General features: G+C 43.8%; 2 protein-coding genes across 5 annotated transcripts in view; both read right to left on the minus strand.

Annotated features, from left to right (window-relative positions):
- stard9 (StAR-related lipid transfer (START) domain containing 9) overlaps nucleotides 1-7928 on the minus strand; it is a 37008-nt gene extending 29080 nt beyond the window's left edge. For all 4 annotated transcript variants that reach the window (XM_031847826.1, XM_031847827.1, XM_031847825.1 and 1 more), the window contains exons 1-3: nucleotides 7644-7928; nucleotides 5409-5478; nucleotides 2700-2816 (exon numbers count right to left, since the gene is read on the minus strand). In XM_031847826.1, the coding sequence (XP_031703686.1) occupies nucleotides 2700-2816; nucleotides 5409-5478; nucleotides 7644-7690 (234 nt within the window). In that variant the 5' untranslated portion in view covers nucleotides 7691-7928. The remainder of the gene's footprint in view (nucleotides 1-2699; nucleotides 2817-5408; nucleotides 5479-7643) is intronic.
- Nucleotides 7929-8111: 183 nt separating this feature from the next.
- cdan1 (codanin 1) lies at nucleotides 8112-19369 on the minus strand. Its single transcript, XM_031847768.1, has 28 exons — nucleotides 18350-19369; nucleotides 17111-17844; nucleotides 16823-17023; nucleotides 16384-16574; nucleotides 16160-16276; nucleotides 15947-16025; nucleotides 15704-15824; nucleotides 15128-15237; nucleotides 14919-15008; nucleotides 14718-14793; nucleotides 14365-14570; nucleotides 14123-14255; nucleotides 13821-13964; nucleotides 13505-13671; nucleotides 13254-13335; nucleotides 13056-13145; nucleotides 12912-12966; nucleotides 12577-12713; nucleotides 12380-12483; nucleotides 11994-12143; nucleotides 11776-11839; nucleotides 11569-11647; nucleotides 10419-10648; nucleotides 10215-10322; nucleotides 10052-10115; nucleotides 9713-9924; nucleotides 9253-9360; nucleotides 8112-9126 (listed from the first exon to the last, which is right to left on the minus strand). Exons 1-28 carry the CDS (start codon nucleotides 18425-18427, stop codon nucleotides 9004-9006), a joined length of 4053 nt encoding a protein of 1350 aa, XP_031703628.1. The 5' UTR covers nucleotides 18428-19369; the 3' UTR covers nucleotides 8112-9003.
- Nucleotides 19370-20381: the final 1012 nt, after the last annotated feature.

Below are 20381 nucleotides of genomic sequence, written 5' to 3' on the forward strand. Positions count from 1 at the left end.
CTCACAAACACACACACACACACACACACACAAGAGGAGGAGGAGAAGAGGGAAAAGCCCCAGCAAGCCAACTCCTTTTGGCAATAAAAAACAGCATTGTGCTCTGAGATTAATCCTCAGCAGTGACGTCTTTGCGCTGAGATTTAACTGTGAAACATTACTTTGCGAGGCAGCTGTGAGTTTGGCTGAGGAGGCACCGTGGATCCTCCTGCCCATTCCCCTCCTCCTGCTCCTCCTCTACCCGAGGAATTCACATTTGCACTCTCTCTCTCTCTCTCTCTCTTCGTAAATCAGTTTCTCTCACCATTCCCCGTCTCAATCCTCCGCTGCTTTTTTCAATTTACTCGGCCATATTTCTCACCATCAGAAGCAATAAACAAAGCTGAGGGGTTTGTGTTATTAAATTGTGGGAAAAAGCTTTTTTATTAGCTTAATATATAGTCTCAAAATAAAGGCAGCATTGAGACAAACAGTCCCAACAGCTGGCTCACATTATGGATTATGTTTCTCTTCCAAAAAGCTTACTTCTTCTCACCTGGCAGAGCCCTACTCCTTCCTCTCTGCTCAACTTTCTTCGAGAAACTTTTTTCACTCAAAGATACAACTTAAAAACAAGTTGGTTTTCTTGTCGGGAGCCTCCAGCGACAAGAACACAACCACGTCTGCGCCCCAACATATAGTTAAACACCACAGTTCTGTCTACACTCTCTGCTGTAACCGTGTATCTGGTGTAAACCATCAGCGATGCATGGACAGGTACATGCATCCCTGATGGAAGGCGCTGGGTGTGTTGGGAAAGCGCTGGACCGGGAAAGCAAGAGTTAAGATCCACTTTTCCCCATGTCTCATTCCACCACTGGCTCACATTGTCTTCGTCTCGTGGGGACTACAATGCGAGACGAATTCAGAGCACGTCCCTCTTCCTGGTCTGAAAAAAAGAAAAGCATGCTAAAAGATGTTTTGAAAGTAGACACCATGAGAAAATCCAGCGCTGGCAAAAAGCCACAACTCATTAATGGTTTAAAAATATATGTGGATCCCAGATAAGAGAGGAAAAATCCCATACGTGAGAACTACTGCCTGAACGTAATGCCACTACGTGAACTGAGGCGACTCAACAGTAGTGGGGGAATTAACATCAAGTCCCAACATCGCTGGAAAGTTTTGGTTGTGGATAACAAATCTGACACAGGTTCACTGCTCTAAACAGCTATTTGTCTGGTAAAATAGTTAAGAGTGGCTCTTGGATTATTGTGTCCACCTGCCACTGTGCTCCATTCATCTGGCCTGCTGCCCTACAACACAAACACGGTATTCTCTGCTTTTTACATCAAGCACCGCGTCTTCAGATCCACCAGAGAGATGCCCTATTCAAATAAACTCAAGTGTGATGTGATCAGTTAACGTCGGTCTTCTACGAGATTCTTTGTTAAAAGAGGCAATTCTTTGCATTCTGGTGCAGGAAGAAGAGGTCAGATTTAAATCCTCTGTCTTTCAGTGGTGTCCTTTTCGCCCCCGCCCCCCCGGGACAACAGAGGAATGTCTTGTGGCAACCGGGTTCGCTGTGACTGGACACAATTCTGCTGAGGAGAGCGGCAGCCAAAGCCAGAGCCAGCAAGAGAGGAATAAAAAGGACGTGCTGTGTTGTCCGTGGCTCTGAGCAGTGTGTAGGCCGTCTCTCAGCCTGGTCTTTCTCAAACACATACAAAGGCATCTCTGACAAGAGGAGAGGCAGTGAGGGAGTGGCAGAGGAGAGGAAAAGTAACACTAAGGGAGCGGCTACTGTGTTGAACAATGAAAACACGATGGAAAGACAAATTAATAACAAGAAAACTTAGAACTCTATATGACTAGGTTGTGGAGAGATTTCCTGTAATGGACTCGGGGACCACTTCCCCTTGATCCGGAGCCTGTCTCGGGTTCCAGCAACACCCTCCAATCAAAGCAACACAAAGATATCTAACAGCCCAATCAGAGCCAGGACATGAAAAGCGAGCCGACTCTAGCTATGCCATGTCTGAGGCAAAGAGACTTCTGGGTAACAGATGGAGCTGATATCATATACCCCGAGTGGCCATCTGTGAACACATGCACAACACACACACACACACACACACACACACATGTCTTGTTGTGGTTTGTCTACAAGGACTGTGTTTCCTCTGGGCTCTTTTCTTGGTATAGAGCTTATGTTTGGTCCGGTGTCAACTCGTGGCCAAAGGCCTGGATTGGCATGCACACAAGAGGGAATACAACATGGCATGGGAACAAGAACAATCTTTAGATGGCTACGTGTCAAACTATACTTATCCGTTAGAAAGGACATGAAGCGGACAATAATCTCACTCACTACACTAATACTGACCGCAATATTCAAGAAAACAGTCAGATTAAGAACATGCAATGTAGGTTCTGGTTCTCCGTGTGTATATCTGTAAGAGAATCTGTCAAAGCACTGTTTATTTTGCCATCGTTCCACTTAGATAACCACAAGGAGGAACCACAGCAGCAACATCACAGAACCATTGGGTTTGAGGCTGAACACCGGATGTGAACTCTGATGTTGTGACATAGTGTGGAGGGTTCCCCTTCTGTCATGACTCAGGCTATGCCCCATAGCATGTAAATGAGAAAATTAAGGGAATTTGGTATTAGTTCATGCAGCATCATTGGAGTAAGGTCAGGTTTTAGGTGATTACCTCCTCCTGCGAGGCATAGTGAGGCTCTGCTGGGTCCACCGACCAGTAGCAGTAGTCGAAACAAAACTCCAGAAGCTTCTCCCTCGAATCCACAGCACCATCCCAACGTCCATCCAGCTTCAGAAGGGAAAGCAGAAGAACAAAGCACATAGGGATTATTATCATATGATCCAATAACAGTCAACATCCGGGCATAACAAGTCAACAAATGCAGCATAAATACTTATTAAATAATCAGGAGTTTCTCTTAAAGTACAAGCAATAAGTCTACTAATCGTTTAAGAGGCAGAGGCTGTAACCTGCTTACATTTAATAACAGACAAAATTTTGCAAAAAGAAATATGAGCTATAAATAAATAATCAACTGATAAAAGCCAGGTACAACAGGTTTTGCTTATTGGATCGCTGTGGGGTGAAATTGCAAGCAAGTTGTTTCCATTCATTAACAACGCCATCACTCCTCCAGTTCTTGAGTCGCCTCAGTGCATTAACAGTAAACACCTCTTTGCTTACTGTGAGTGGATCCTGAAATGAGGAAATACATCAGAGCAGCATTTGGACAACAGTTGCACTGGAAACACATTTCTTCTAAAATCACTGCATTCAACCTGGAACCTATAGAGGAATGTATTCGAAGTAGACAACAGGTTTGTGCGCATTGGGGCGTGCATGTGATTGTGACCTCACTGTAAACACGAGATGTATTGTAGCTGCATTGAATCGTGGTCTCTTGAGGTAAAATGGTTGAAAGGATGTCACAGCTGGGCAATATACAAATATAATAGTATTGTAAGGCAATATATCAGCTGGGTTATATACCAGTTGTTGTAATTTAATAAAACATCATTCCAGCTCTAGAGTTACAATATTCTGTGTCTATTCGGTTGTAGTTTGGTAAAACAGCTTTAACTCTAATTAATGTAACGATCTGATTGAAATTGGTCATCCAAAATGATTATCTGTGAGCTCTACTTCGTTAGGTTTTATGTGTGTACCATCACATTATCAAAGTATTGAATCACATAGCTCGTGTTTAACAGCGCTAAGACTCTTCAGCCCTTTCTCCTTAATTCTGAAGACCTGACATTTACTATTCATTTTTGACAAATGAGATTTTGTGCTACTCTCAGATTCCAATGCAATTATAAAAAACAGCTTGCGATGCCATCAAGGTATCATGTTTACATTTGACGAGTGCAGGTTCATCGTTGGAGCTGGGAAACGTTAAATGTCACGCTCGAGTCCACTTCAGTGGTAGCTTCATGCCAAGGAGTTATTTAGTCCCTGTTGTACTTCAAACCAAGCGGTCAGTCAATCAACTAACTCATTATCCAAATGATGAATCCACCCGACCGTCATGTAAATAGCCTTTTCTTTATCTAACTGCAGCACAAGGCAACACTAATTGCTGGGTATCAATGTTGTTCACAGCAATTGGTTTGCCTGAAAGTGTGATTATTTAACCCCTCAGCACATTTAGGACATTCAACAGCGGCCTCGTAGTGTAAAGGATTCGCCAAGAGCAACATCAGCCACAGGCAACAGAGCTCCGTCCGCTGATAAAGACCCGCGTTTCATAACCAAGACTTGTTATTGTTTCACACTCTTTAATCAAGTTCAGTAGCTCTTTATAGCTTGTATTACTTGCGGTTTGTTACTTTGCTTTAAGTTTTATTGTCCTTTAAAATCCATCCTTTTTTCTTTCTGTCTTGGATCTTCCAAAGCGGTCCGACTTTCCATAAATAATTGTTCCCATGAGACTCCCATGAGCCCGTGCAAGGGCCTTGATCCTCCACGGCAGAGGGAGGCCACATGTGGTCTGTCTCCGTCACATCATTTGGAACAGGTTCTCTCCTCCCCCACCCGACTTCTCTCCATACACCAGAGTTTAACATGTAAAAAGCTCTGGAACTACCAATGTGATCAACAAAAGGTCTCCATACGTGTGAGCAGGTTCTAACTCAAGGAGTTGTAAGCCGACTTTCTTTTATCTTTTTCTATGTTTGCTTCACATTAGAGATGGACGTTTATATATACGTATAAGACCTTTCAGACACACAAAGTGTTATCCTGTCATAATGAGCTAAAGCAAACATTCACAAGGAAAAATGTGGTGTAACAACAGCAGGCTTTCTGCAGGCAACGCAGCTCAACCAATCAAGCGAGCCTACTCAGCCGTCTGATGCAGCAGGTCGGTAAGTTAGAGAAAGTGTCAGCTTACGAGAACTCACATCAGAATTATTTCCAAATGTGCCTGTGAAACCGAAACTAATAACTAAAACAAACAAAAAACCAGCCTCTTCAGCTAAAATACACTACAAAACAACTTTTCACACTGCTATTTTCCTGCTTATTATTAATAAGGCCTGGTGCAAAGCTATGATACGTGATATTTTATGTACTATAGTTTATTCTCTATCCAAAAATAATGAAAGGAATTCAGTCTGTAGTATCTGAAGTCTGCTGTAGTCGTGTTGCTGTATATATTGGGGTGTCCATCAGTGTATGTGTGTGTGAGCTCAACACATATAATAAACAACAGTAACATCAAGCAGGAAGTGGCCGATTCAAGACTCTAAACATCCTGTCGCTGTGACAGATAGCCTCTACACACAGTACTCCCACTTCACCCAGTCCTAGTCCTAAGACACACATAATAACAACAACATTGGATGTGTAATGCAACATTTTCACACCAAACACACTCACCTTTATATTTTTGACCCTTACAAGCTTGTCCTCCACCTGAACCGCCAGCCTTCCTTCATCCGCCCTCTCCCTGTGAGCAAGAAGACAACCATTGCTTCAGTCAAACTCTGTAAACATCCAAAATTTGGAAGCGTAGAGAAATCTTTCGGACAAGTGAGAAATCCGATCGGAGAAAACATTAAGACACCAATAGAAAGGAGAGGGTCTAAGGGGGGGGGGGGACGCTATCAGTATTAATCAGAGTCTCTCACTCCAAATAGAAAAAGAGATTTAACAAAAGGTTTTACTTTGGGTTCAACACCCCACACGCAGATTCAAATAGGTTTCAAATCTTTTTGCCGATGCAGATGCAATTGAAAGGGTGTTCAGATACATTTAGACCACTTGACTTGAGGCCGTCACGTGACAGTTAACACAATGAATCTGTGTGTGTGTCGCCAACGACCAGCTTCAGATTCAAATGAAAACAGACGCCAAAGACTTGACTCTGATGTGGTCGTCCTGGTCTGCTTCCACAATTTTGAGAGCGTGTGCAAGTTTGTGTGTGTGTGTGTGTGTGTGTGTGTGTGTGTGTAAAACAAGGTCAACTCAGCTATGTGCGCTTCAGCAGCTGGACCAAGCACATCTGATGCAACACACGCGAAACTGGAGGCAATCACAACATTGGAGCCGAGAGAATTTCGATCTCCAGGAGCGATAATGACGGCGGATGCTTCCAGCAGTGCAAAACGCTGCTTCTCTCTGTGTGGTGGGTTAGGAGGCTGTCGTAATCGTGCTTTACCATGCGGGACTCATTCTGCCAACCCAACCCAAAAACCACCAACCTTCAGTCGCAGGCCACAAGTAGCACGGAGGAGAGGAGGCTGGTGGTGGAAAATAGTAAACCTCGTAAAAAAATGTGTGTCGATGCAAACCCAAGACGAGCAATTGCACAATCAGCCCCGACATGTTGTTTAAGCACATGTGAGTGGCATCTTTCAAACACACACTTCTGTGCCCGGGCCGAGTGAGAAATGTAGCTGACCGGTCTGGTGTTAATGTTATCTCCGTCTCACAGCAGGCCCTCATTCAAACATACAAGTAAGGAAATACATCCTTCAGAAAGGAGAAGAGGAAAGTGAGACCGACAGAATCAGAAATCAGGACGCAGAGATTTGCATGACAGTGAAGATTATTTATGAGACGTGCTTTTGTTATGCAAAATACCAGGAAGACGGGTTGAAAGAATCATTGTCCGACCCTTCATAGCTTCAATAATGCTTTGTTATGGTACTGTAGTAAGCACCCCTACAAACCATCCTGCGGGACTTCAATTTAACTCAATGAACTACTAGCACTTTATATTTACTATATCCCTAAATATCTGTTATTCAACATGTTGAAGCAATTTACCTCCAGTGGAGCCAAGTCACTTTACAACCTCCCTGTGTTTAAACAGCAGATTTCACAGCAATATTAAATATTAAATATTAAATAAAGTTTTTCCATAAATGCCTCTCACTTAACGAAGAGAATAGCTTAAAAGTATAAAGAGCAAATTAGAATTAAGTCTGTTTTGTATATCAAAAATGTTGCTTACTTAAAAGTAGGACTACAGAGTTCATTATCTGACCAATATAATATATTAGGAAGCACATACAAGGCCTTTGTTACATACTGTGTGTTCGTTTGTCCAATTTCTTTTGAGCCTCTGAAAATGTAGGCGGCTGTGTAAAAAGGGCTGTAATTCCTAAATGGTTATTGTGATTTTTTTTTGTTATATCCATTGAATTAAAGCTGAAAGTCTACACTTTAAGCACATATTGACTGCTTAATTTCAAAGCCATTGGAGTACACAATATTTTCTTTATAACTTTTCCTAACTAGGTCCAGCTTTTGGTGTACATTACTCAGCAGCACACACACACACAAGCTGCTCAGGCAGACAACACTACTGACAGCCACAGTTGTCATCACCCACCATGTGCAACCACTCCACTGAGTGTTTAAGCTAGTTAGCCTAACGTTCGTTTCTGTTATGTTACTCCGCTAAAGCAAGTTAGTGCTATAATACAATAACACGAGAAGCTTCATATGTTTGTATGTTACTAGCATTAACAGCCGAAGTCCCATTACTGGCAACAACAGGTCTGATATGAATTGAGATGCGGAGGCAACTAACGTTAAAACACTCGAATAATGTCAATTAAAATAGCCTTTTAATTACCGTTAATGTTATCTCCCGTTAGAACTTACCTTGCGTTGAGAGGACGGACTCGAACGGCAACTTTAACGTTTGCCATGTTGCCTTCTATACGAACACAACTCTCTCAACAGTCGACTAACTCGGAGCTGGTGTACGACAACAGCTCCGGTGTGGACATTTTTGAGTCTTCTTGCATATTAATCCCATAAGAGTTCAAAGAGCGGGAGGTAACCGTCCAGCCATCCGCTGTTCCAAGTCACCTCTACCCGGCTGAACGCGGGTTCAACCGCCCGCCGCGTCACAGCTAACGTTCAAGTCTTAACCGGAGAAGTTAAACTTCCTGCTGGACATAAAGGGAGGAGAGACGCTCCTCCTACGACTCCTCCTACGACTCCATATTCAAATCCCCTTCTTAGTTATTACTTAAATCTACTATTGAGAGATTACACTTTGTTTTGTTGGCTGATAACGATTTATAATCCGATTAGTGGATCGTTTCAGTGATACATTTTCCCGCCATTACGATATAAAATCAGTACGATGACAACACAAAAAAAGAACATTTAAAAGCAGAATACTTTATTATTTTTGTGGCAACATAAAAATATTTCACTTTAAAAAAGCAGCAGGGAATACAGCGAATACTCGTTCAACATGAACTAAAAACCAAACACAAACTGCAGTCTTGCATTCATAGAGCAAACATGCAATCACCAGTAGTGGCGGTCAAAGGCAGTGTGTGAAAGTGCTGTACTAAAATTAAGTCTTTCTATGTTATCTGGTAAGTCTAAAAGTCCATTTTATTAACAAGAGTTCCTTTAAAAACTATGGCTTGCCTGATAGAATACTTCATGTAAAAATTGGGAATAAAACTGCATGTTTTAAAGAGTCACGGTCTTTAAGGTGACACTGAAGCTACTCCGTTTGAGTCCTCAGCAGTTTGATGCTGACCCGTCTTATGTCTTTGCCAATTCTCTGCAATGGTCTCAACTGTTTGAAATGTTTCATCTACTGTACTAGTATTTCCCTTCGGACACAATCACGTATACCAGGTGTGCTTGCAGGAAAGTTTAACAGGTCTAAAAAAAGGTGTGTAATGGTGTCGTCCTCTAGCTACGTCTGACTGGCAGGGCTCTCTGGTTGTCACCTTAGCAAAAGAGCAGAGGGATTCATGAAAGGCTGCTGTCACTTCACAGGAGAACAAAAGTCTGAAGCTTGCAAAGCCTGTGCAGAGGCTGACTGTGGTGCAGCTTTGATGGGCTGTGCAAAAATATATATAAAATGGTCAACAACAAGAAGTCACCCAGATCTGTCTCTCTCTCCTGAATAACACACTGATAGATGCCACATAAAACACAGTGTGGATAACAGAAAAAGATGCTGTGGGGACGCCGAGCAGTAATATTGCCGTCATGTAGCTCCCTCTACTGTCTGTTGTGAGACCTGCAGTATATCCAAGTGGCTCTGCAACTCAGCCAGAGGCAAGGGGGGTTTAATACTCTGTGACTGCAGCTGGAAATTCTCTATCAGCTCCTGAAATGATAGGGAATTGAGAGAACAAAGTGAGCAGCAGGAACGAGTTGAAAGGGGTCAAATCGCGAGCAAAAATAATGGATTTTCAAGGAATAGAAGATGACAGGAATGCAGCGAACCCCTCACCGCTGGCAAGGCCAAGTTCGTTAGCTTCTTCCAATGAGATACGACCTCTTCCTCGCTCAAGACGTGTCCGTCAACCAGCTTTCGAACCAGAAACAGGTAGTTCTTCCACTAAAAAGACAGGGGAATGCATTACAAAAGGTTAAGAGACAGAGTCAAACAACTTTCAAAGAAATTAAGTCATTAAAAAAAAGGTTAAATCTAGTGCAAAACATGCCATAACGATGCCAGATCACTTTATAAAGATGCCCAAAAATATGTGTAAAAGCATTCAGGTTTCATATGTCTGTGAACACAGACGATGGCATCATTTTAAGTGTTTTGCACACCTGCTGCTGCTTTAAATCCTTGATGTGTAATGCTTACAGGTGTACAGCCTATAAACATATATATAAAAAAGGTAGACGTGGTTGTAGTAGCATCATTAATACTTGTGTATCAGTCGTCGCAGCGGTAGACAAACCTCAGTGTCGCTGGCCTTCAGCACCGCGGTGACGGTGAGTGGGGTGAAGAGCAGGTGGAGGGGGGCGGAGGAACAGCGGTCGTCTTGCCACAGCTCGGCAAGCTGCTCCAGCAGCGCTCTGACAGGAGGCTCTGATCCCGAACCAGGACCCACAACAAGACCTTCACCTCCGCTGCACCCTGGTGGAGACAGTACGGGCAGCTCTGCAGACACTGAGCAGACAGATGCACACAGTACGTTAACGAGACTTTACGTTGCTATTAATGAGCTTATATCTAAACGGTGAACACATCGAGACATAGTTCCCCTGGTATTAGTCAATCATTCAGACTCTCTTACCCAGCTTGCAGGCCAGCAGGACAGTCAAGTTCAGCAGCATCTGCTCCGACATCACAGTTGAGAACTAAGTGAAGAGAAAAGAAGAACAAAGTGTGATGACTACTGGCAAAAAAAAAAAATCAGTAAATCCACCACAATTTTTGCAATTGTGTGCTTCATGTACCTTTCTGCAGGCCAGCGTGTCGACCACCCTCTGTAGCAGCGTTGTCACCTGAGAGCCGGTGAGCAGCTCCTCATCAGACCGGGGGCCTACCGCGATGCTCAGCAACTCCTAAATTAAAATTTCAGACAGACATAATCCATCTTTATTCCAGTAAGAGTTTAGCTAATTCTCCGTGTTAAACTTCCTCCTCTCATGCAGGCGTACCTTCATCTCAACGATGATGTCAGAGGGCAGTGAAGCGCTGTGGTCGCAGTGCGGCGGGCAGGATGTCACACTCTCGCCTCCTTGTTTCCTCTTGGGAGTGGTCGACGGCTCGTCCTTGGAGACCAGCTCGAGCACGGCGCCCTCCACATCCCTCGAGTCCGGAGCCACCGGGCCGCCCACGGCCTTCATCACACGATCACACCTGCTCTTCCACTCTCGTCTTATCAGGGCTGAGAAGAAAAACAGAGAGAAAATCTTAGACGGATGTCCTCAGGGAACCTTAAAATCGTTTTCCTTTCATCTACAATGATGTTCTGGAACAAGATCTCAGCAGCGCCGAGAGCTGTAAAGAGTTTTTGCATGTTCACTTCATAACAGTATCATGTATCCTCGCATAGTTTTAGTGAGCAGAAAAACAAGACGTCCTTGCACAATTTAAATGAGTCCAGTGCAATAAGCCTGCAAAAATAAAAAACAGAATATTTAGAGTTTTTACATTGGAACCCAGGCATGCAACAGTGTTTTACTTTGGAGAACTAAATGCTTTCTTCTGCCTTCATGGAAGCCAGCAGCTATTATTCATCGTGGCATGAAAATCAATTTGCAGCGATATCAAAATATGGATCCACTGACCCGAGACGCAGATCCTCTTTGGCCCAAACACCGACCGCGTTACGCAGATCGGATTGAATACATTTTTGACAACGTTGTGTTTCTGCTCATTCAACATTCATTCAGTCACGGCGGGCCACCAACGACCCCTGACCTCCTGCTGCCTTAAATATGAATGATTTCAAATTAAATTTGTGAAAAAAAAGATTCGATCACTGCTTGGTGTGGGCAAAAATCCCAAGTTGAGGCGTCAGAATCCAGAGAAAGAAGTTGGATCGGTACCTCCCTACAGACAAGTTGCTTAACACGCAAAATTAATTATTCAACACATTATTACAGAATGTCTGGTTTCAAGTTATAAACTACTTTGTGAAATCTATTTGGAATACAAATAACAAGCAACAACGACAATGTCTCATTGGTCGCACGTCTCAAGCAACAACAAAGATTGGATCCTGCGTTGGAACACAGAAAGAATCAGTTTAGCGTGTGATTTGTATTCAACGCAGTGAAAACAAGCAGAAACACGAGCGGCTACCTGTGATGTTGGCGGAGAGCCAGCTGCAGGCTTTTTCTGTTGCAAGACGTTTGGTGATGTTTTCAGATGTGGTCAGGACCTAAAAAACAAGGAGGCAACACACACACAAGTTTCTTTTTAGTGTTTTTTTCTTTACTGTTAATAAAAAAACCTCGTTAGATGTGTTAGTGGGGATCATTTCTGCACGGTGATTTAAACAGGACGTACAGCAGGAGACGTCTCATCGGAGAGCAGCATCCGTACGGCATCTGGACTCTTCTCACAGCAGAATCTGAAAAAACACATCGAGGTTACGGTGGGTGTTGAACCTCCAACAATCCACTAGCCATTCACTCATACATGCATATGGACCAGGTACTAATATCCTATTAAATCTATGGACTTGGAGGAACACAGTCTGCTTGTAAAAGATATACAAGTCATACCTGGTGGCTTTTGCCAGGGCTTCCAATCCGGCGACACACAGCTGAGCACAGATGGAGTCATTCAGCTTTGAAGGATTGGAGTTTGGCGACTTCAGACCATCTCGCAGCATCTTCTCACCTCGCTCCACCAACTCACTCACTAAAGTGGCCCTGATGAGGATCCCCAAATAAGACGGAGTGAACACACACACACAAAGATAAACAAAGATTACTAAGATGACATACAGTTCAGGTTTGATACACAGTCGCGAGCCTCTTAGGGAGGCAACAAACCAAAGTTGCAGACTGATTAACTGCTATTCTAAGCAAAAATAAAGGAAAGTGAAACAGTTCATTTAGAAATGTGTTTCTGCTTCTGTGCACTTCCAACACTCTGTGGTACTAACTTCATGTGCTTGACGGCGTTGGATCCAACTCTCTCAGCTACGAACTCCACGGTGCGACGCAACGACGGCGGCTGGTTGTGAAAGAAGGCTTGCTCGAGGTCCACCTGTCACATGTAAGTGGTTTAAATACTGGCACAAAAGGCAATGCAGAGACGTCGTTCCATATTTCACTTCACCGGCCTCTCCTGTCGACTCACCTGCAGCTTCTGCTGCGACCTGTTGGCGGTCGGCGTGTCCTTCAGCTCGGCAGAAGTGGGAGTGATCTTGCGGATGATTCCTCCACTTTTGGCGGTGCTTCCGGACACAAAGGCAGCCAAGAGCTTACGGAACTCACCTAAAAAAAAAAAAAAAAACGAGGCAGAACGTCAAAACGCACTGTTAAATATGTGCATGTTGCTTCATGGCCCATTTGTAGTGAACATACCAAATGTGATCGAAGCTATCCCGGCTCCTGAACTACAAAATGTAAATGTAAAAACGTCCCCTTAATCCCTGAGGGGACATAAAAGACGTCTTTCCACGTTCCACTCACCAAGAAATGGACAACACGTGTAGAGAAGCTGCTGATCCACCAGGGGAATGCAGTCCTACAAGATGTCAAGAGAAAGCTCAGTGTAAATGAGAAACCAGCATCATTTTATGGAGAAACAGCTACTTATATGAATATTTGACTTACGAGTCCCGCAGCACTCATGTTGCTGTCCTCCAGCTTGGCCACCTCAGTGAACTCATTGGTGAAGAAAACATCCTCAGGAATCACCGGGATCTACACACGTTCAGTTACATTTGACTGTTTTGTAAACTCTGTGCACTCTGCAGGTCATGTTTTACAACTCAATCTACGATCAAATAACATCCACAAGTCGTGTCTCACCTGGAAAAGCCAGCCCAACACAGACACCATCAGCAGCTTGTTCAGGTAACACATTTCTCCACATCTGGCCAGCAGCATTCTCCTACAAGCACACAGAAGGAACCAAGAAAGAAATAAGAAACTCTGTTTTTTTACGCTACAGGTTGAAGGAAATGCTATGCTCCTAAAAGTGCATTTATTTGACATTTTACCACGAGTGTCCCTTCTTTAGGAAACGTTTGTGGAACAAATGTGCAGAAATGGAGACGGACCTGTACAGGAGGAGCAGTTTGCCCAGTGCCGTCCTATAGCAGAGCAGGAGGGGACCAATGAAGTCCATCATGGAGAGGAACTCCACCAGCCAGGGCACGGTCAGGATGGTGCGCCTCCTTCTCATGCTGTTACTCAGCACAGCACAAACATCCAGCACCGGAACACTCTGAGGGATTGAAGAGATGTGAATACACATTTATCTTAATGGGGACATTTTAGAGTTTCCTTAATGAGATACAACACACCCACTGAGAGGAAAATAAGCATTTAGCTTGGCTTTTATCTGCTCTATTTTAAGTAGTTTATAACCCTCACCTTGCTACGCAGGGCTATGGCAGTGTCCTGTATCTCCCTGGATGGTCTCTCAGACGTTTGGTAAGGCAGAAAGGAAATGAATCCCAGAAACTTCGCCAGAAGACGAGCGAGGAGCAGCACCGAGGTGAAGCGCTGCTTCTCATCCTGATGGAACGGACAGACACAAGGTTCAGATAATGATTAAAGGCGTGTTGGTCAGATTGGTCTTTTCTGAATCTGTTTGCAATGTTGTGGACTATCCGCGCTGAAACAAACTGACGGGGCACACAATAACATCCCTTCGTCTGACTGTGAGGGTATACCTGCTGCTCCATGTCCCCGTCTCCGTCCTCCTCTACCTCCGCGATGGAAGCAGGAGGACTCAGGATGGACACCTCGTCCAGCTGGAGGAGCTGCTGACACAGGCTGTCCTGCAGGTGCTGGTTCAGCTGGCAGCTGGTACACAATATGTTAGACATGTTAGCTCACAGAGACTAAAAGCTTCTAGCTTTACATATATTATATATATTTTTAATATGATCTAGTGTAATTAGTATTTGCTTACCAGCTAGCCGTCTGCAGGAAATCCCTGAAGAACTCCTGGTGACCAGGAAAGGATGGTGGCGGGCAGGGCCCGACGACTCCCTGAGGCTGGATGAGACGCTCCTCAAGACGCTTCAGACGCCCGAGGCTGTCGGCTCCCAGCATGCCGAGCAGGTCCGCATCAGGAGTATCCCCGGGGGAGCTGTTCACACGGGGGCCTTTACACGTCTACAAAACACAGAAATGGATTTAGTGTACCAACTGTGTGCAAGGTGCCACTATTCTGTTTAAAGGAGAAAGATGAAAGCCCATTTGACAGAATACAAAGTATTTGTTAAGATCTATAGTTTCGGTGAGAATGAGGTGCCAGTCTACCTGAACAAGCTGCTTCAGGAACAGACGAGCAAAATGGGAATGGTTTCCTGCAGATGTCAGCTGACTCATCATTCCTCTAAAAGAAAAGAAAAAAAAAAAAGCAACAAAATATAAAAATAGATCAGATAGAAACTATTTGTTAACATTTAAATAACACCTGCTCCACGAGCTACAGAAAGACTGAAAGTCAACTGGACTTGCCTTATCCTGCTGCCGAGAGCAGCGTCAAAGTTCCACCTCTGCTCTTTGTGAAAGTCCTCCCATTCTCGTAACACCTCGTAAAAAATGTCTCTGAGAAAAGAGCAAAAACAACAAATACATTAAGTCTAACTCAGGAGTTTCTTGTAGTGCGGCGCCTGTAGCCCGGTTCTAATAATGAAATATTTCATTACAAATACATTGTGGTATACCTCTGTTTTTTAAAGGTGTGGAAGGCCTTGTCACTACCGAAGTTGGACCGGTTGTCAGTAGCAGGCTGGAACGGGACAGAGTGGATGAAAGTGGAGACTGAAGGAGAGAGCTGGAACACACGGAGGAACAAAAACGCATCAAATAAAGAGGAAGTGGTTTCCTAAAAACAGATTGTGTTAGTAGTCACTGTATTCTTTTTTTTGTAGAGCCCACTAAAACGTCTTGTTTTGTCCTGGCAAAACCAAAACATATTCAACTTAATATAATGTAGCTCAAGGAAATATTGCCATTTATCCCTTTTGAGAAGCTGATATTTTGTATCTTTGCTTGAAAAACAACTCAAAAGATTAATAAACTATCAAAATAGCTGCAGATTAATGTAATGCCGATCAACTAATCAGTGAATCGACCAGCTTTAAACACTATAATCTAATAAAGATAGAAATAAATCTGAAAACAGGTGGCGTCCTTAAAAAAAAATGCATGAAGTATTTGTACTAATATGTTATCATATTCAGTAACACTCGGCCACTAATAAGCATTTATGGCAGTACAACAGAGTACGAGTGTGTTACCTTGGATGTGCTCCCCTCCTGGGCCTGAGTCAGACGGCCCCTGAGAGCCGGAGAGAAAGACGCCACCCGCTCGTTCTCCGCCAGTAGACGCAAGGTACACTTGTCCAAATGAGCTACCAACCTGCCAAAGAATACGCATTTAGGGATCAACTCAGGGAGACCGGATGAGCGGTATCACTTAAGTAGGGAGCAATGTGCTTATAAATCCCTGCTAGTGAAATTGTGTGGTATAAAACAACTCACTGAAACTGATTCTCCAGAACCTTCACTGCAAAATACACACAGTTGTGTACTTGTCTCAGGTAACATCTCTCCAGAATTTCTGAAAATGTGTAAAAAAAAAAAATTTAAAAAAAAAGGGGCTCAATATCCATTTGAATTCAAACAAAAAGTTGAACAATCCTAATATTTTGATGTTATATCAGACTAAAGTAAACAAGCATACTGACTACACACCTGAATTCACTGCACACAAACTCTCCTGTTCATCGTCATCATGAGTGTGAAAGGATTGAGAAGTTAGCAACTGCACCACAAAGAAAAGCTCCAGGAAAATGTTTGGCACAAGGTTTTCTGTAAGACAGGACAACACAAACAAGAAAGTGTTCTATATAAAATTACATTTAATTTAAACAGTTTCCCTCCAAGTAGCACATTACCACCACCTTGTGGTCACTAACCAGAAATGCAGGTACAGTACAGCTCTGCTAGGAGATCCAGTTCCACAGAGAAGGTGACTTTGGATGGTTCAGGACAGGGTGCCTGCAGCTCTGGTGTAACTTTAGACCCCGTCCTCAGCCCTAACTTGGTGGGGGTGCACGGGTCCAGAGACGAGAGCAGAGGAGAGCCAACCTGCTGAGCTCGCTTTGTCCTAAAAGACAAGAAATCTCTGATTATGAAGCGACAGAGGTAAAATAAAGTTAACATGTAGTGGAGCCAAAAACAGCAGAGGCCATCGTTAATAATGATGGGAAAATAAAGAAAGTATATATTGGGACGTATATGCAGAAAACTGTAAAAGAATACCAGCATCATAATGAGTGTATAGACTAGAAAGTCTAGTCCAATCGTCAAATAATGTCCACTTTCATGTCAGATTAATCCTGCATGTGCACTCACTTTTCTCTCTTTAGCAGCTCCCTCTCCTCCTGCAGGCTCAGAGGACTGCCCACTGTCATCGACCCCTCGAGCGCCTCCACGGCTAACGAGGGACTAGAAGACTCACTGAACGGGGTGGAGGTGAAGCACGTCTTTGGTTTGGAGTGAGGCCGTTCTGCACCGACTGCCGTTGGGTTTATTCTTCTAGATGGTTTGGATGCCCTGAAGGATAATAGAAACCATTAAGACAAACCTAAAAAAAAAAAATCAATGATGGAGTCGGTGTTGACTTGAGTTGTTTGGACTTACGCGGGTGAAATGGGTGAAGACCCAACAGGAGGGAAGTCCTCCAAGTTGTTGAAGTTGAGCTGCCCCACAGATGGAGGTGAAGCCTGCTCGCTTATCCTACTGTTCCCTCCTCCTCCTCCACCTCCTCTACCTGACCTTCTTCCCCCGCTTTCCCATCGCCCAGTCTCATCACTGTGATGTCCTCCCCGCCACCCTCCATGTTTCCCTTGTCCCCCCGCTGCCATGTTGCCACCACCTCTCCTGCGACCCTTCTGGGACTGGAAGCTGGGGCTTTTCTGGAGGTCAGGAGGAGAAACCATGTAGTCCCCCAGACTGATCCTCTGGCCCGACCGGCGTTCGGAGCCTGAAGGCCTGGAGGCGGGGCTCCATCCTGTAGCAAAGGAGGAGGGGCTGCTGAAGGCGTTGACCCCACTCAGAGAGTGGGACCCTGACTCACCGGCAGCATCCCACTCGGACCCAGGTGACACTGAGGCGGATGGAGAAAACAGCTGGACCCGGCTGGCACTCCGAGAACCATCTCCACCACCACCACCAGCGGACCTGCAGCCCCTCCTGTCAGTGGCACACTGAGTCTGTGCACCAGGTCTGGGGCGGCTGGGGGTCTTGGCAGGCGTGGCGGGGCCATGAGTTAGTGCTCGACTGCTCTGCTCTCTCAGGAAGTTCAGAAGAAATGGGACAAACTCTTGTTTGTGAACTGTCACCTCAGGTTCTCTCAATGCCAGCCGTTCGCCTTCCTGTTGAAAAGAGACATACGTGTTGAGAAAACAATGAACTGAGACAGATATATAATTCATAAATCTAAAATAACTGACATGATCGACACTATCTAGTGCGTGATGAACCCAAAGTAGAGAATAACGAGGTCAGTACACGTTTTGCTGCTCAGCTCCAGGACATTGTTGCAGAAAGTAGCCTGTTGACCCAACATTAGCTAACAATGCATGGACTAACATCCGCTAAACTGCGCAGCCCTCTTCAGGTAGTAATAATAATTACAACAGGAGCAAACGGCTGGGGTAAACGATGTTTTAATAGTACATTTTCTGGAAAGATAGTTGACAACGTAACGGTCTCGTCTGCAGTCCATCCTAGTCAAGGCTACAGCTAACCTAGCTCGATAGGCTAAAAGTTTTGTTTACAATCACTTGTTAGCTGTGTCATCTCTTAAAACACAGCATATAAGGGCGCGCGCGCATAAGATGTCTCAGTCACGTGGCTCGTAATCATTTCGGACAATACCTTGTCATTCTTTAGCCAGTCCAAGACCGTTGTAACGTCCACTTTCTTCCACAGAAGAGATTCCAAAAGAGCCGCCATTCTGCGCGACTGAAGGACTGATGGGGAGGGGGGCGGGGTTAGCGCGTACGCATGCGCGTAATGCGTATGACGTATGCCAACCACGTGTTTCAGCTAACGGGAGCTGATTGGTTCGTTAGGCTCGTTTGAGACGAGCCAGTGTCACGTGGTCTTTTTTGTTATAAAATGGGTATCTCCATCGCTGGTTGAAACATTATATTAATGTGCTGAAACTCAGACAGCCTGAAGACAGCGGCGTGTATTACTGTGCAGCTAGTAGACACAGTGACTCAAAGTCGCTCTTGCTTCTACAAAAACCCGCTCTGATAATCAGCCACATAAAGTCACACTGAAGAAGAACGCACCTGCATCTAACTGCAGCCTGTGGCAGGAAATCAACACAGATATCATCAGGATATATATGTGAAGAGACACAGCAGGATACTGTTCAAATACACTGATGAAGACTCCTCCTCCTCCTCCTTTACATCCAGGCAGCTCTGTTCAGTTTGCAGTCATCATAGTTTTGTTTTCATCTGCATTAGGATCATGATTAGACTTTTCGTACATTTAGCAGCTCTGCCGTTCTGTTTGACAGGTAATATCACATTAACTCAAAGAAATTGACCTAAATATTTCCACGTTTATTCTTTAAGCTCATAAAGTGTATTTTCCTCACTAAAGCTGTATGTTTGAAATGTGTCTTGCAGAACTCTCAAAGAACAGTGTTCATCAGAGTCCCGGTGCTCTGATCAAACATCCTGGAGAAGAAGTCCAGATGAAGTGCAGCCATTCAAACACTGCTTTTGATTTGATCCAGTGGTACAAACAGTCTGCTGGGGGAAATGACATGGTGCTAGTCGGCTATGTACGATTCACTTCTGCAGTCGTTGAAGCTCAATTCAAAGACACTTACAATGTGAGCGGTAATGGGGGAAGTCTGGCATATCTTGATATTCCAAAGTTGAGTCGCTCAGAGGACGGAGCAGTGTATTTCTGTGCTGCCAGTGGAGCACAGTGCTGCACGAACCCTGTGTCTTTGACAAAAACCCTCTCTGATGCAATGACACAAATTACAAGATGAACGACAAGTAAACCGCATTGTGAATGACTTTTGCAGAGAAAGAATTACAAAAGAAATGTGATCATGTAAAGTTAGTATCCTGGTATGTGAAGTAATAATAATGGTTATATATGAGTGTATATGTTTAATAGGTGCACATTAGGCTATGACCGCAGATGTGATCTACAAGGGTTAAAAAATACATTTTCCATTTCATCTCGACTTCTTGAGTATTTTCTCATTTTATTAGGAACTTCAGTGCAAAATGAACATAACCGTTAAACCGTTAAAATAAAAGAGAAAAATGTAATAAACATGTAATAAACATTCCATCTAAACACAAACTAACAGAGTGATCAGATTAAAACAATAGTTTGATATAACAATGCAATGAGATATTGCTGCATGATTGAGCTTTTTAATATCTTTTACACTTTTTGAACTGCAGCAATTTAACTTTTATGATTTTTTCAGTCCTTTTCTGACTTTATAATGGGTGTGTATTGCAGAGCTTAGAGTGCGTGACGTCACCACTAGAGTGAAGAGCAGCTTGAGATTCTTGTGAAAAAAAGATTTGTCTTTTGCCACTGACTCCACAAATTTCACTCTTCATGCATAATTTTTGGATGTAAAAGTAGCTAATCTTGTCCTTGTCGTAGACAAATGACTGTAGAATCCCACAGATTTACACATTTGGCACAAAAGATTTTAATTGAGAGGAAACCCAACTTTCTGCTCCATAGAGACCAATGTTAAATTTTACTTCAAGAACATCTTCCACAGAACTTGGCACCCCATTTCTAGATTGCCAGTTAAGCCACATTTTTTTACAGACACAGCTGTTCATGATTGAGCTAATTAGTGAAGCTGACAAACACACAGACTCACAGACTCTCCAACTGGTGCGTCCTC

Source organism: Anarrhichthys ocellatus, unplaced genomic scaffold (assembly GCF_004355925.1).
Source record: "Anarrhichthys ocellatus isolate YVR2014 unplaced genomic scaffold, GSC_Weel_1.0 scaffold7, whole genome shotgun sequence".
Taxonomy (NCBI): Eukaryota; Metazoa; Chordata; class Actinopteri; order Perciformes; family Anarhichadidae; genus Anarrhichthys; species Anarrhichthys ocellatus.

Coding starts and splice junctions, on each gene's coding strand:
- cdan1 (XM_031847768.1), bottom strand. CDS start 18,427: ATGGCGGCTCTTTTGGAATCTCTTCTGTGGAAGAAAGTGGACGTTACA. Junction 15,009..15,127: donor CACACCTTTAAAAAACAGAG/GTATACCACAAT, acceptor CTCTTTTCTCAG/AGACATTTTTTACGAGGTGT. Junction 10,649..11,568: donor GCTCTCCGCCAACATCACAG/GTAGCCGCTCGT, acceptor TTTTCTTCTCAG/CCCTGATAAGACGAGAGTGG.